This window comes from Tupaia chinensis, unplaced genomic scaffold (genome assembly GCF_000334495.1).
Source record: "Tupaia chinensis unplaced genomic scaffold, TupChi_1.0 Scaffold000115_1, whole genome shotgun sequence".
Classification (NCBI taxonomy): domain Eukaryota; kingdom Metazoa; phylum Chordata; class Mammalia; order Scandentia; family Tupaiidae; genus Tupaia; species Tupaia belangeri.
The window spans coordinates 6543660-6561092 of record NW_006159579.1 but is presented as its reverse complement, the minus strand read 5'-3'; the positions used below and the strand labels follow the sequence as shown (position 1 = coordinate 6561092).

General features: G+C 42.0%; 1 protein-coding gene across 1 annotated transcript in view; it reads right to left on the bottom strand.

Annotated features, from left to right (window-relative positions):
• DHX35 (DEAH-box helicase 35) overlaps positions 1-17433 on the bottom strand; it is a gene marked incomplete in the record, with an annotated part of 86988 nt that overhangs the window by 24565 nt on the left and 44990 nt on the right. Inside the window, 4 exon segments of the mRNA XM_014586156.2 lie at positions 3357-3411; positions 9912-10036; positions 15323-15533; positions 17382-17420. Of these exon segments, the coding sequence (XP_014441642.1) occupies positions 3357-3411; positions 9912-10036; positions 15323-15533; positions 17382-17420 (430 nt within the window).

Sequence of the window (17433 nt, the reverse complement as noted above, 5' to 3'; positions counted from 1 at the left end):
GACCTGCCGTAGAGAATAACAACAAAAGAAATCAGGAGGCGTGCACCACTGTGTTGGAAGATGTACAGTTGTTGAGAGAATAAAAGATGATGTATGCTATAAAAAGGTATCCAAAAGATGATTCACGCACTACAAACTCAATCTGACACCAGAGTGCCGACGTGGAAAGAAGAAAAGATCTCCACTGAGCTCTTGAATACGTAATTTTAAAAACCGCTACTTCTAATGACTTCTATTCAAGGACTTAATTATACAGAAACGGCTCTGCACTCTCCTCTTGTTCCTCCTGGCTCCTCAGTTCCCAGCAGTCTCACTCTGCTGCTCCTGTCACAGAGGCTGTCCTATCCAAGGGCCCTGACTTGTAGTGCCAAGCACAAAGGCCATCCTCCTAAGCAGCCAGCAGCATTTAATTCTGCTGACCAGGGCTTCCAGAGCGCCTCCTGCCTGGCTTCCGTGACCCCCGCTCTCTTGGCTCTGCCACCCTCGCTGCTCTCCCATCACCTTCTGCACCTTCCTTCCTGCCCTGTGCCCTCTGCTCTTCTCATACTTGTGAGCACAAGGTCAGAAACTTGGCATCTAAAAGCCAGACCTGTTTAGAGAACCAGCTCCTGGGTGGTTGACTGAATTGAGTGGATTCCAATTCCCTCCCTTCTTCCTTGCTTCTGTGTCACTTGTCAATATCCAGGTATTGCAGACTCAAGACTCCCCAAGATACAGACCACTGTTTAACTAATAAAAACAAATGTAGTGGGGCCAGCAGGTGGCGTGGTGGTTAGGGTGCTGGACTCCCACATGGCTGGCTGTAGTTAGCGTCCTAAACCTGGTGGCTTTCTTTCTTATCTTCTCTCTCTCTCTCTCTCTCTCTCTCGCACACATGCCCTGTAGCAAAATGAAGAATGATAATAACAATAAATAAAATTAAATAAATTATTTTTTAAATGTAGTAAGAGCTCAGAATAAGACAGAAAAATCATTTCTCTTCTGTTCCAATATGCTTGTCTCTTTAAATGTGATAATTAAGCTTGAAACTAAATTAGGTTGGGGGTTTCCCTCAACCTTTTCTGCCTTATTTACAGCAATGAAAAAATAGAACTTTTTTTTTTTAAATAGAAAATATGTTAAAACTTATTCTGTTTGATTGGAGGAAAATAGGTCCAAATGAAAAACTCCTACACAAAATTCTCCCATGCTCATCATAGATTATCCCAGAAAACCTTGCTTCCAAATTCGTATTAGCTGCCTTAGACACAATACTAAAAGCACAAACAAGAAAAGAAAAAACTGATAAACTGAGCTACACAAAAATATGAAACCTTTGCACTAGAAACAGTACCATCAAGTGTAAAGCCAACCTAGACAGTGGGAGAGACACTTAGAAATCACGTATCTAATAAGAAATCTGTACCTAGAATATGTAAAGGGCTCCTCCAATTGAGAAACAATAAGACAATAACCAAATAAAAATGAGGAAAGGAGGCCAGCAGGTGGTGTGGAAGTTAAGGTGCTGGATACCACATAGCCAACTGTGCAGTTCAAGTCCCAGACTTGGCAGCTTAAAAATTACACTGAGGGCAGGACCAGCAGTTAGCATAATGGCTATGTCGCTGAACTCCCATGTAGTCAACCGCGGTTTGAATCTCGGACCCGGTGGCTTGGACTCATGCCAGGCGCGTGTGCATGCATGCCCAACATCCCGAGAGGAGAATGAAGGAGAAGGGATTGAGGTGTGACCATCCCCCTGGAGGGTGATTTCTCGCTTTCTGTCTCTCTGTCTCTGTCTCTCTCTGTCTCTCTGGCGAGCACACGTGCCCTATAACAAAAAACCTCTCCAAAAAAAAAATTACACTGAGGGCATGTATACGCACACCCAAAATACAGAGAAGAAAACGGAGGAAATGGGATTGCGGTACGGTTATCCCTCCAAGGGAATTTCTATTTCTCTCTCTCTCTCTCTCTCTCTCTCTCTCTCTCTCTCTGCCAGGCACATGTACCCTATAGCAAAAATTAAAAAAAAAAAAATGGGTAAAGGATTTAAATAGATCATTCCAAAGAAGAGAAATGACCAATAAAAACATGAATATATGCTCAACATCATAATTCATCAGAAAACATCAGAAAAACCCAAATCGAAACCACAAAGATAGCACTTCATACCTACTAGGACGGCTACAATTCCAGACAGATAATAACAAGTCCTGGAAACAATGTGGAGAAATCGGAGCTCTCTTACATTGCTGGTGGGAGTATCCACCGAAAATCTGTATGCTAATGTTTACGGCAGCATTATTTACACCAACCAAGACAGTGGAAACAATCCAAATTTCCCCCAAATAATGGATAAGAATAATATGTGGTATATCCAAAGAGAGGACTATTACTTAGCAAAAAAGAAAAAAAAAAAAAAAGGAGTACTAATACATGCTGCAGTATGAACGAACCCCGGAAACATCAACCTGAAGGACAGGAGACCACACATCACATGATTCCATTTATATAAAATGTTCACCACAGGCACAGATAAAAAGTATCTAGAGACAGAACCGGATCCGTGGGTGCCTGGAGCAGGCAGAAAGAGAAAATAGGGAATACTGCTGCTGACTTTCTTTTTGAGGCAATGAAAATTTCTAAAATTAGGCTGTGGTAACATTCACATAACCCTCTGAGTGTGCTAAAACCCACTGAACTGGACACTGTAAATGAGTGAAGCATGTACCTGAATTCTACCACAATAGAACTACAAAAAGAGTTTCACTCAAAATAAATCTCAAAGGACAAAAATCCCTATCAAAATGTACCACCTAATTGTATATTACATTCACTTGGGGCTCCATTCACAGAAGAGACGGGATTTCCTGAAGGCGTGCATTCAGGGTCCAAACTTAAGGTAAATACTATATTCTCAAATAACAAGCAGTTTCCTCCATCACACAGTGTTTCTTCGCCCAGGCTGTACAAGCAGGTAATGCACACGCCACAGGGAACCCCGGATCTGAAGTGAAGGGGAACTAGACAGAGAAAAGGTCTTAAGGGGTAACACCAGAAACACTGGTAGGGAATCACTGATCTCTGGGTGTCTCTTAGGAGCACAGCCTTGGAGAAAATTACTAATAGCCTTTGATGAACTAGCATGCTTTATAAACTCATTGTCACATTGGCCTTCATACACTATTAGTCTAATTATGGTCCCTACTTTTTATTTCAGTAAAGAGTTAATGTCAGCAAGGGGAGAATGAATACATACATATATAAATATATATATATGGCAAAACAACCCCATTCTTGAAGATGCGAAGAGCCCTGAAGTGTACACAGCCTAACTAATATCACACAGGAGAAAACATAAGGAACGGGCATACCTCCCAGAGCATAGAGGAGCTCCAAAGCTTGGACCATCGACTGTGCCGGAGGGGGCTGTAAAAAAAAAAAAAGTTCTCCTAAATTAGTTCTGAGGGCAACAGGCTTAAGAATGCAGCCCCTTCCCACTCAAGTCTACTTGCCCTCTACCACAACCCACACTGCCCAGCCTCCACGCTTCTGTTCATGGTGTCAGCACCCCTGAAATGTCCTTCCTGTCCTGCTCAGCACCACAGTATTACTGAGCCTTTAAGGGTCGGCTTGATTAAACACTTCCCCTAGAGGCCCAACCCTATCCTCCCCTGCACCAGAAATGACGGGTCCCTACTTAGATGACCTTCTCATTTCATTAAATTCTTCTAACCTATTTCTAATTTTGACTTCACAGTCTTAACCTTTTAATGCCCAAGGAGCCCCAGGACAATGCAGCACTCCTCACGGGGTCTGCAAAAATGTTCGTGGAAAATGCATATTGTCAAGAAAGTCTTAGGGGGCTGGCAGGTGGCTTGGTGGTTAAGGGCATTGGACTTCCACGTGGTCAACTGCAGTTCGATGCCTGGACCTGGTGGCTTGCTTTCTCCGTCTCCCTCTCTCCCTCTGTCCCTTTCTGGTCAAATCTAAATAAATGAGTAAAGTTGAATAAAATAATTCTTAAAAATATATAAAAGGCTGCTTAGATATCAGAAAGCTTCTGCACCAAAATAAACTCATATTTTAATTCCATCTCTCCACAAACTTCCTGAAGTTCCCTCACATCTCTGCATCACCCAGAGCTCTGCTCCAGGTCTTGTCTATGATGGATTAATAACATATGCAGAATTTTAGTTTCTGAAATAACAGAGAATGCTAGATAACCTGAAGTTAAGCAAAGCTGACCCTGTGACATTCAGTCTTATTCTCTGGATCTTTATCGCCTTCTTTCCTTTTATTTATTTATTTTTTTAGAGAGGTTTTTGCTATAGAGCACGTGCGCTCGCCAGAGAGACAGAGAGAGACAGAGAGACAGAAAGCGAGAAATCACCCCCCAGGGAGGATGGCCATGCCGTAATCCCTTCTCCTCCATTCTCCTCTCGGGATGTTGGGCACGCACGCATACGCGCCCGGTGTGAGTTTAAGCCACCGGGTCCGGGATGCGAACCACAGTCAACTACATGGGAGTCCAGCGACATAGCCATTACGCTAACTGCTGGTCCCTCACCTTTCCTTTTAAAAATCTTTGCTTGAGCATTTACTAAGTACCAGGCATGCCATTATTTTCTTTCTAAATTATTTGGTTTCTATTTAGTCAGGTAATAAAATTATAGCACTTTTCTAATTGCAAAGGTTTTTTTTTCCTAAATACATTCACATAACAAATCTACTTTAAATATCACTAAAGTTTTAAGCTCAATCTTAAAAATAAAGGGAGTAAGAGTAAGCAAAAGACATTTCACCAAGGTGGGGGCAAAGCCAGAAACTGAACTCAGGCCTCATTTTTCCACTCCACCTCACCCGCTTTAAGTGCTGAAATGACTGTGTATATACCTACTATATGAGGGTGGGAACTAAACCTAACTGAGTCACTACACTTGGGTAGCGGACAGATCATGGCTGAGCAAACCATGGAATCCATCGACTTGCCTTTCCTCAGTGCCAAAGACGCAAAAAGCATGATACCTAAAATGCAGGAGCTTAAACTCTCTGAGGATCTTTGACCCTGAAATGATATGAGGTAACAGGAGTAGTAAAGCTTTGAATGAGGTTCTGCACAGTCACAGAACAAAACTAAGTAGGTCCTCTTTGCTTCTTTTCAATCCTGGCCCTATTTCCAGTCAATTATTACCAAGGGACAAAAAAAAAAAAAAAAAGGCAGACAAAAAAAAATCATATCCATACAAATCCATCCCCACACAAAAATCATATCCATAGCATTTTCATCCAAACACATATTCACCAGTTACTTCTCTATGAAACTGATTTTGAATTGCGCATAAATATGGTTTGAATATACCTAGGATGGTGTATATGTGTAATTTTCGTTTGTTTTTCTCACTGTTGTTTTCATTTTCATTGTCTTTTTTAAAAAAGAATTAAACTTTCTTTCTCTTTTTCTATCTTTCTCTCTCTCATCCCCCTCCCCCCCCCCTTTCTTTCTTTCAACTTGACCAGAGAGGAACAGAGTGAGAGCGAGAGAAAGAGGGAAAGTGAGAAAACAAACCACCAGATCTGGGACTTTGCAAACCACGATCGGCCATGTGGGAGTCCAAGCATCCTTAACCACCACACCACCCACTGGCCCCTGTTCTGTCTCTTGTACACACAGAAACTTCACAATAATTATTTAGGATATAGTTGCCTAATATCCATCATGATCATATTCCATTAAAAAAGTCAATTTTCTTATTAGTGAGTAATTCAGTTGTTTCTTGTTTTTCACTATTGTAAACAGCTCTGCTAAATATACAAAATTATACAGATCTTGTGACTGCAACTATAAAAAACACAACTTTGGGAACAAATAACCAGAAGAAATTACATGAAGATGAATTTATATTTTTTAATTGTCCAGAAGTCTTACTTTAATTTTATTTATATTTTTTATTTAAAATAAAATAATTCTATAAATATTATCATATATCTAAAGCATTTTTCTCTTCTTTTTTTTTTCAGGAGAAATTTCTATAAGAAATTTCTATGGCATTTTGGGACAGCAGGTGGCATGGTGGTTAAGGTGTTGGAATTCCCACATGGCTGACCATGGTTCGAGTCCCGGACCTGGAGGTTTGCTTTCTCACTCTCCCTCTCCTTCTTTCTCTGTCTTTGGCAAAATTCATGTGAAAAAAAAATAATAATAATAACAATAATAAATAATTCTTTAAAAAAAAAAAACAAGAAATTTCTATGCATTTTTATGACTCATTAAATATTGTGAGAAAGGGACCAGCAGATGGCATAATGGTTACATCGTTGGGCTCCCACATAGTCGGCCATGGTTGAAGGTCTGGATCCAGTGACTTAAACTTCATACCAGGCACATGTACGTACGTGCCCAAAATCCTGATAGGAGAACAGAAGAGAAAGCACTGTGGCATGGCTATTCTACCTGGGGGAGTGATTTCTCGCTTTTTGTCTCCCTGGTGAGCGCACACACCCTGTAGCAAAAATCTCTCTTAAAAAAAAAAACAAAAATGCATACACACACACACACACACATATACATATGTTCCTTGTCTTGTTTTGCCAGTGGGTGTATGGGCTTGCCAGAGGGTAGAGGAAGGAGAAAGCGCCCCCTATTGGGGCATGCTCATGCTGCAATTCCTTTCCTCCAGGATTTTGCCATAGGGCGGGTGCCACCACGCCCGGTCTTTCCTCCAGGATTTGAACCATAGCTGGTCATATGAGATCCAGCTCCCTACCAACAGTGCCTAATCACTATGCAACGGTGCCAGTCCCCTTAGGGTATTTCAATTTGCACTTTTCCCTCCCCAACTTTTTTTTGGCAGATGGCTCCAGCAAATGCTACAGAAAGAGAGGGAAAGTGAGAAAGTATCCCCATGGGGGATGGCCACCCCGCCATCCCTCTCTACCATCTCTCCCTCCTTTTAGGATTTTGGGCACGCACACACACATGCCTAACATGTTTCTCAAGTCACTGGGTCTGGGACTCACACAGCGCAGTCAGCCATGTGGGTTCTAGCTGTCTTAGCTGCTGTGCCATTAGTGGTTATTTCTCCCTAAAGATGAACATATTTAAAAGGTAGTTTAAAACCTGTGCCACTTCCTTCCTCCTTAGTTTTTTTCTTTAGTGAATATCTGATTATTCTAAATGGTACATGTATGAAAAGTGTGTATTTCGGGACCAGCAGATGGCGTAATGATTAAGTCACTGGACTCCCATATGTTCGACCGCAGTTCAAGTTCTGGACAGACTTGAAATTCATGCTGAACATGTGTGTGTGTGTGTGCCCAAAATGCTGATAGGAGAATGGAGGAGAGGGGATTGCAGAGTGGCTATTCTCCCTGAGGAGTGATTTCTCGCTTCCTGTCTGTCTCTTTCTGTCTCTCCAGCAACCACATGCACACACTATAGCAAAAATCTCTCTCTCAAAAAAAAGAAAAATGTATTTTTTTAAGATACTGATCTGTCATTTCTCCTGTTATATGTTTACCTTTAGTCTTTTTTTAAAGAATTATTTTACTTAACTTTATTTATTATTATTATTATTTTCCAGTATGATCAGAGAGAAAGAGAGAGAGGGAAAATGAGAAAGCAAGCTACCAGGTCTAGAACTTGAACCATGGTCAGCCATGTGGGAGTCCAGTGCCTTTAATCACCACACCACCTGCTGGCCCCTGTTTTCCTTTAATCTTAAACATGGGGCTTAACAAGTTATTAAACTTGCAAGTACTGTTCACCCTTTCTTTACAATCTTATTCTGTACCTCAATATTCACAGGTTACAGCTTATAGCTCTATATCTACAGAAAAATAATTATTTTTGTTTGGAAGTGCTGGTATTTGTCTACTCAAATTTTATTTGCCTAGTTTACCATGACATATGACATTAAGGTTTTTTTTCTTTTTAGAATTAATTTTTATTTACTTTTATTTATCATTCATTTATTTTAATTTGACCAGAGAGAGACACACAGAGAGAGAGAGAGAGGGAAAGTGAGAAAGCAAGCCACCAGGTCCGGGACTCGAACCAGGGCTCGCCATGTGGGAGTGTCCAGTGCCTTAGCCACCATGCCACCTGCTGGTGGTCCCTGACATTAAGGATTTTATTATCCAAGGATCCAGACTTGTCACACTATACACCAATACAGTTAAGACAGAACAAAAATGCTTAAATGCAACCCTCAGATCACAAAAATTCCAGAAAAAAATATGAGTGAATATGTATTAACTGACCTAGATGTGAGAAGTGCTTCATAAGCACAACAGTAACTGAATAAATAATAAATGCAAAAATAAAAAGATTTTACTATGGCTATGTTTAGGATGTCTGCACACTTAAAAAATAAAAAAACCCACGAATAACCAAAAACAATCTATAAGAAATATCACATACAAAGTTTAATATCTTTAAACTATAAAGGACTCACATATATCACAAATAAACACTAATTACAACAGAAGAAAGGCTTAACAATTAAGAATAGAAAGTGACAGGACCAGCAGTTAGCGTATGGCTATGTCGCTAGACTCCCATGTAGCCGACCGCGGTTCGAGTACCGGACCCAGTGACTTAGACTCACACCAAGCACTTGTGCATGCGTGCGCGCCCAAGATCCAGAGAGGAGAATGGAGGAGAAGGGATTGCGATATGGCCATCCCCCCAGGGGGTGATTTCTCGCTTTCTGCCTCTCTGTCTCTCTCGGTCTTTATGGCAAGCGCATGCGCTCTATAGCAAAAACCTCTCAAAAAAAAAAGAATAGAAAGTGACTAATAAACATTTTTAGAAATCCACCTAGTGAGGGTCCAGCAATGGCAATGTGAGCAGGAGGGTCCTGCTGCACAGTGGCTGGGGCTACACGGGAGGCCCAGGCGGGGTCTCCACCTAACCTAAACAGGCCAGGGACAGTGGTGGGCAATTTGATTGTTTCCTGTTTATCAGGAAAACAGCATATGCCTGTGGTACCAGCTAACTGGGAAGCTATGGCAAGAGAATCACAACGTGGCAAGTCCCTGCCAAAAAATCTACTTTATCAGAAATTTTAAAAATAAGATAGACAAGGGCTAGCAGGTGGCATGGTGGTTAAGGGCGCTGGCCAACCACAGTTAAGAGTCCTGGACCTGGTGGCTTGATTTCTCACTTTCCCTCTCTCTCTCACTCTGTCTCTCTCTAGTCAAGCTAAAATAAATAAAGTTAAATAAAATCATTCTTAGAAAAAATAAACAAGCAAGGTAGACAATACCCCCCATGACCAAAACCCTAAAAATAAAGCATGGCCTGATGTTAAGACCATGAGCTGGCCATCCACCTACTGCTGAAGTTGATATCCATGTCAACTAATGGCCATATACGAAAAGCCTACAAGAGGTGACTATGACCCTTGGACTAGGTAATTCCACTTCTACAAACCTGCTTTAGGAAGTAATGAAAAATACAACCAGCCAATCCAACCAGGCACTCCTGCATTAAGGCCTCCTCATAGACTCACTGTCCTGGAACTCTCCACTCCCCCTGACCTGGTGAAATCCTGCTTGGGTTTCAAATGATCACATATAAACAACAAAAATTGTCCATTTCTGACTTTTTAAATGAGCCAGGCACACGCTATCACAACCAGAATCTGATACTGCCTCAGATAGGACTAACTGGGCTGGGGCCCTTCCTTTGTCCTTCAGGGCGCACTGCTCTCTAATTACCCACTTGCCTCTCTGTCTCCCAGCAAACTGAGAACAGGGATTGTGGCTGCCTTGTCTGGCTGCTCCCCCAGCCCCATACCTGCACAGGGCCTGGTGCAAAGGAGGCACATAACACACGGGCTGAGTGGGGAAAAATCAAAGACAGCATGCCCTACAGCAATGTCCTGACATTCCCAAGAGCTGCCCAGACAGAAGACGGGACTTACCGACATGAAGTGGAACCTGAGGACATTGTCAATCCCCAGCGCTTTCAGCTGCAGGATGACAGGTGCCAAGTTGCTACGCTGCATCTCGGGAACAGTAGATTGGGGCAACTTGTCAAAGGCTTCCTCTGAGGATAGGAAATCAGAACTGTTTGGGATCAAATGTCACAATCAAATGCAATCACCATGCCAAAGGAAAAGTTTTCCTTCTCTACCTTGAACAAGAGGCTCTGGCATTCTATGATTCAATGCATTATGATAAACTTGTTTTTATATTTAAGAAAGTTCTATCTAAAAATCACTTTAGATAAATGTATTTGAAGCTTACACCTTTAAAAAATTTGTCCTTTCACTTTAGGATACTGTTTTGCAAGTGTTTTTTGTCAGCAAAACATGAAATCAACACAAGTATTTAATGAATCACTATTGGTGCCCATTTACAATTATCTTTTAAGTCAAGAAAGCAAGGACAGCACATAGGAGTGGACTTCAAAAGTTTGTGGAAATATGTAAAGTACAAGTTTATTTCAGTGCAAGAAATTTGAAATCCATGCATACTTTCTAGTAATACACATTTTCCACAAACTTCTAAAGACGCCTTTATATAAGCAAAGAAAACTTTCAAAAGAAAACCCTAAAATAGCAACCAGAATATAAGAAATGATCACATATAAACAACAAAAATTGTCCATTTCTGACTTTTTAAATGAGCCAGGCACACGCTATCACAACCAGAATCTGATACTGCCTCAAATAGATTATGAACAGCTTAATGCCCCATTAGGAACAAAGGGTGACCTCGAACAGGAAAAAGCATCACAAGGCCCAGAGATCCAAGACGGGAAGGGCAGGAAAGGGGATGAAAAGGAAAAGACTTTCAGAGGCTTTTTTTTATAAAAACTAGACAAAAAGGGTGGGAGAAAACAAGGGAGGAAGAGATTAAATCATTTTGTGTACATTCTGGACAGATTATATAGGGAATGCTCCACCCACAAAATCCTCCGACATCAGTCAACATTTTAACTGATGCACACCCTTCTTAAACAACACAGGGGTGGCCCAATTTCCACTCACATCAAAAAGCTTTAGTTAACCAGAGAAAAACCAAACCCAAATGAAAGATGTCATGAAGAAATATAGTACTATCTCTGAAGACCTTCAAAAAAGATTTTCCTCAAGAAAATAGGTAACCGATATTCTATTGGACTGACTGATATAAAATGCCAAATGCATGGATCTCTAATTTCTGGAACATTTTGGTAGTCTTGGTTAGGATTCTTGCATCATCCAAACATACTGCTGACCAAAGGAAAAGCAAAATAATCAAATAAGAGGATGTTCACAGGAAGTAGGGACTTCTAGGACTTCACAGACACAATTCAACTCCCCTGAGGACTTGAGAGGGTGAGGCTCTGAGCCAGGAGCTGCAGGCAAGCCCCTTGAGGGGCTTCAGAGAGGAGCCTGGAGCCAACTCCTGAACAATGACGTCCAAGCAGAAACAGCAGGGCACCAAACAGTGGTCCTCCCAAGGAGAAAAGGAAGCTCAGGGGAGAAGAAAAATAGCCATCAGAATGAAACACTCCCATAGCTTCATGAGGAACCTGCCTTATGCAGAGGATTTGAAGAAAGAGGAGGATCTGCCAGGCAAAGAAGAAATAGCCCAAGGAAAGGTAGCAAAGGTCTGAGTGGTGGACTGGAAAGCAGAGTATGTGCCAGCAGAGTTCAGCCGGGAAGCAGAGTAGGGTAAGACATGGGAAGAAAAGATAAGCTCAGGAAAAGCCCTAGAAGGTTCTAGGAGACTGTGAAGGTCTGAGCAGACAGTGCTCTGCTCAGAGCTGCACTCAGTAAGGCTCATCTGAAGCCTAGAGGGTAAGGCTAGTGCACCTGTTTCTGTCAGCAACCCCCCCAGCCTTTCTCCAACTAAAACTGTCACACTAGGGGAGTCAGTGACCTTTTAATCTACCTGCCTATCTTTAGTCCCTATGATTTCTCGAGCATATGAGATGATGCTGGCCATTTCTTCTTCAAAAGTCCTTGAGTTTGGGGCCAGCAAGTGGCATGGTGGTTAAGGACGCTGGACTCCCACATGGCAGACCGCAGTTCAAGTCTCAGACCTGGTGGCTTGCTTTCTCACCATCTCTCTCTCCCTCCGTCTCTCTCCCTCCCCCCCACATCCTTCTCAGCACAAATTAAAATAAATAAGTAAAGTTAAATAATTCTTTTTTTAAAAAAAATACTTGAATTCCTTAAAAACTTAAACATACAATTACTGTATGATCCTACAACACCCAAAAAACTGAAGGCGGAATTCAAGGGCATGTACATGCATGTTCATAGCGGCGCTATTCACAAATGCCTTAAGGTGAGAACAGCTCAAATGCCTATCAACTATAAATGCATGAATACATCAACTGTGGTTTACCTCTTCAGGAGAATGGCATTCAATCATAAAGAGAAATGAAATGTATTGTAGGTGGACCTCGAAAACATGCTAAGTAAAAGATGCCAGACACAAAAGGTCAAATACTCTGATTCTATTTACATGAAATATCCAAAATAGATAAATCCATGGAGACAGAGCACGGGGTGATTACCATGGGCTGGGGACAGAAGAATGAGAGAAATCTTAGAGTAAGGGGATTCACTCTGGAGTGATAGAAATGTTTTAAAATTAGAGGTGGTGGTTATGCAACACTGTAAATATAATAAATGTCACTGAATCCTTTGGTCGGAACCACCATCTCCTAGTAATTCCCCAAAATGACGAACACAAAGGTAAAGAGGAGAAGCACCCAATATATGAACTCTAGGCCTTTTAGAAAACATGAAGTGGTTTCTTTGGTAACATACATACAAATCTACAAGAAAAATGGTATTTTAGACATCAAGGGAAGGAAACGGATGCTGTTCAAAAAGAAATGCCCCACTAATGTTACCATGGCAAAATTGGAAGAGTCTACAATGTTACCCAGCACACTGCTGGCACTGTGGTAAACAAACAAGGGCAAGATTCTTGCCAAGATAATGAATGTGTATATTGAGCTTATTAAGTGTTCTAAGAGCAGAGAGCTTCCTAAAAGTGTGGAAAATGATCAGAAAAAGAAGGAAGTCAAAGACAAAGGTACCTGCGTTCAACTGAAGCACCAGCCCAGCCCATTCCACCTAGAGAAGCACACTTTGTGAGAACCAATGAAAAGGAGCCTGAGCTACCGGACCCTATTCCCTATGAATTCACAGCATGATGGGTGTTAAAAATAAACAAACTCTGGTCTATAAAAATGTTCTTCTTCATTGAGTAGAATGTGGTGTTCCCTCCCCCCAAAACAAATTTTAACTGGGCTCTGATTCATTTTGTAATATCTTTATTCAAATTTACCATTTTATTAGCTAAAAGATGTTAGGTAGCTTATTATGCAACAAATAAAACTCAGTTATTTAGAAAAATTTTTTTTAATTAAAAATAAATACCACTGAATTATTCACTTTAAAGTTAAGTTATGCCTCCAAGTACTTATTCTTTGTATTCCCTCTGTCCGGTGCACTAAAATCCAATCACCACTGCTGCAACTACTTGTTTTCTAGGAGTGAGTCTTGGATAACTACTGGGCTTCCAGTAAGATCAGCCTCAAACACCACCTCAGCTGAGAAGCACTCTGCCACGCCCCAGCAGGATAACACTTGCTCCACTCTCTGCCTCCGAGGCGCCCTACCATTGAGGGTGACCCTGATCTGGTTGTGGGTCTGCCTCCACCACCACGTGTAAGCCATGTGGTCACAGAATTGTGACTTACCTAACCCTAGACCTCCAAGTGCTGGCACCATGCCCAGCACATGGCAAGTACTCTGTAAATATTTGTTGAAAGAAATGGGGCCAGCAGGTGACCTGGTGGTTAAGGGCGCTGGACTCCCACATGGCCAACTGCAGTTCAAGTCTCAGACCTGGCAGCTTGCTTTCTCACTTTCCCTCTCTCTTCCTTTCTCTCTCTGCCCATCTCTGGTCAAACATAAATAAAATAAATAAATAAATAAAGTTAAATTAAATAATTCTTAGGAAAAAAAAAAAGAAGAAAAGAAAAGAAAGAAAGAATGATGTCAAAGATGCAACAAGGGGGAACCAGCAGTTAGCATAATGGCTATGTCGCTGGACTCCCACGTAGTCGACCGCGGTTCGTGTCCCGGACCCGGTGGCTTAAAACTCACGCCGGGCACGTGTGCGTGCGTGCCCAAGATCCCGAGAGGAGAATGGAGGAGAAGGGATTGCGGCGTGACCATCCCCCCTGGGGGGTGATTTCTCGCTTTCTGTCTCTATGTCTCTCTCTGTCTGTCTGGCGAGCGCACGCGCCCTACAGTGAAAATCTCTCCAAAAAAAAAAAAGATGCAACAAGGACAGTGGTAACCAGAAAGAAAAAAGGTAATGGCAAAACTAAAACCTTCAGACCTGGTAAGCGATTGCAGATGGATATGGGACAGAGGAGGGAATTAACAATTACAAGGAAATTAGGTCTGGTGAACCAGGAAAAATCTCATACCATTCCCCACAAAACAAAAGCACAAAGAAAGAAAGAACAGCTCTGGGGCCAGGTGCTGGTACACCGGCCCACATGGGAAAGGTCCTGGGTTCACATCCTAGGACCTCCCTGGGCATGTCAGGTGCATGTGCATGCCTGTGATTCGGGATGGCTGACTCGAGGGGCGGATCTCAGGGCGGATCTCACTTCTCCGGCAGATCTCGCTTTGAGGACTCTGTTAAGGATACCTGCCATTCAAGTCTTTCTCTCATGGGAGAAAGAAATGAATTAACATTTAAAAAGAAAACCAGCTCTGGGTGCTTCACTACCTGAAAGTAAGGCCGTCTCCAAGCTGGAAAGAAAGCTCCTTAAGGGCTGGGACAGACTTTATCAGAATTGAATTCTGCTCCCATAACCTAGCACAGTGCACAACACAGAGCAAGAGTTCACCAACTATTTGTTTTCTAGGAATGAGTCTTGGCTAGAGCCTCCATCTTAGCTGTGCAAAGATGCTGTCAACCAGAGATACAAGTGGATCCCAATGTGAGGCCCCACAGAATTCGGGGCTCTAAGACTAAGAAAACAGCACATGAAGCTAAGGAAAAGTGAAGAAAGACAAGACTTGTGACACAGACCAAGCTACAGAGTCACCTCGCTATAGATAGGCTGACAATCAGAAATTAGGTTAGAACAGGATGGCAAATAGTGACTCATTAGCCAACTTGGACCAATAAGAAGTAGCAAAAAACCCTATGTTCAGAGTGGGGAAGGCAGCAGGGACCAGAAGACGCAGGGCCTTGTGATTTCATGGTAAGATCTTCCACCAGGGGTTAACACCTGCTGCCTTTCCCAATGTTCAGGCCAACCATGAGAAGCTCACAAACCCGTCAGGAAAGCCACACTAACCTGTATAAAGGCGGTAGCATTTTCCTGAGCGGTTGCGACCACCACGTCCAGCCCGCTGGTTGGCTGATGCCTGGGAAACCGGTACCACCACCAAGCACTCGATGGCTGTCCTGGGATTGTAGGCTCGGAGCTTCACAAAGCCACAGTCGATCACATACACAATGCCGCTGATGGTGATGGAGGTTTCTGCCACATTGGTGGCCACGATCACCTAAGTTCCCATAGAAAGAAATGTAAGAACACATTCTTTGCCTTTTAATAAACTACTGAGAAGCCTAAGAGGTTTTATGATAGTCCAACATCATAGAATTTGTACGAGGCAGTCTAGTAGACTAGAATGAGAGTGAGTTTCAAGTCAGGGTGCCCTGGGTTTGAATTCTCCCCAAGCGTGTGACCCTGGACAAGTTACTTAACCTTCAAATCATCGACTTCCTCATTACATGATAATATTTACCACTTCCCCCCAGGGATGCTAAAAGGATTAAATAAAATACACACACACACATGGTCTTCAAAAAGTTAACGAAAATAGGTATTATAAAATTATTATTATGCATAGATTTCTCAGTTTTTTGGCATCAAAATAAACTTGTACTTTAATTCCACTTTCCAACAAACTTTTTGAAGCCAGTCCCCTTATACATAAAATAAATGGCGCCTAGGACTTAGTACACAGTAAATATTCAAGAATGTTCATTTTTTTCCCCTTTACATAGAGTAAGTCACCACCCTGTACAGGTACCTCCACTTATTCATTCACACTGCAACTATTCTCGAGGGTCAGCCCTCTACCAGGCTGATCGGGGTACTGGGGATATGAGATAGACAAGATCTGAGATGCACATTCAACGTGAGTGCTTGGGGTGGAGACATGGTGAACATAAACAAATCATTTCAGAGAGTGACAGACTGCATGAAGGAAATACAGCCAGGCAATATAATGGTATGATGTATATAATATGTATGATGAGTTTCAAAAAGTTCATGGAAAAGTAAAATTTAAGTATTTAGTGCAAAATAACTTTGAAATACACACATAGTTTTTATGTAATACACAAGTTTTTATGTAATATACATTTTTTGAGAACTTTTTGAAGATCCCCTCATATATGATATATTGGAAAGTTACAATGCCAAGATGTGCTACTTCAGATTGGATGGTCAGGCAAAGCCTATCAGGAAGACAATTTTGAGCCAAGTCCTAAGTAAAAGAAGCAGTCAATCCTACAGAGATCTGGGCAGAAAAGAATCATTCAAAGGAAGAAACAGCCAGTGAGGTCAGAGTATGGAGGAAGTGCAAAATGAGACTGGGGAGGGCGGAGGGATCAGCTCACACAGTCCCCGGGGCCCCAGGGAGGTTTATGCGTTTTGTTCCAAGCACGCTGGGAACTGCCCCTGGATGTTCTAAGCAGCAGGGAATGTATACATGTGTAGCACTGAGAAGATTTCTCAGGTAGTTTGCATTTTATAAATATCTTCCTGACATTTTTATATTGTAATGAGTTCGGATTATATGCCATAAAACCATCTACCTAAACTTTATTATTACTGATGTTTTCAGCTACAAAAAACAAGACTCAAAGTTATATATCCCATCCCGGGACACATAGTAACTGTGGCAGAAGCCTAGTCCCCTGACTGGTTGGCTGCAATTCACACTCGACTAGGCAGAGTCGAGAGAGTTGTTCCATCCCAGGCCAAGAAGTTGAGTGGTTTAGAAAGCATTTGTTGTATCCATTGTTCCTGACTGACCACAAACCACCAAGAAGTCCCTAAAGCCAATTATGTCATGAGGACTATTAGGCAGAAGAGAAGCAAGAAAAGTAACCTGCCTTGGTATTTACTGCCAGAGTGACCCTTCTCTGGGGAAGGTTTAGAAATCTTTGCAATACCTTATTCATTTAGATCTCCTACTCAGAAACGTGACCTGAAACTCACAGAAACCTTCCTGTTTAGCAACTTTAATTTCAATTTAAAATGTCTTTCCAGTGCACAGCAAAGGGGCACCAGTAGGACTAGAGATGGCTGCAAACACCCTTGGTCATCAGCATAGTCTCACCTTTCTGACACTGCGTGACACTCTTTTAAACACTTTCATCTTCTCCAAGCGA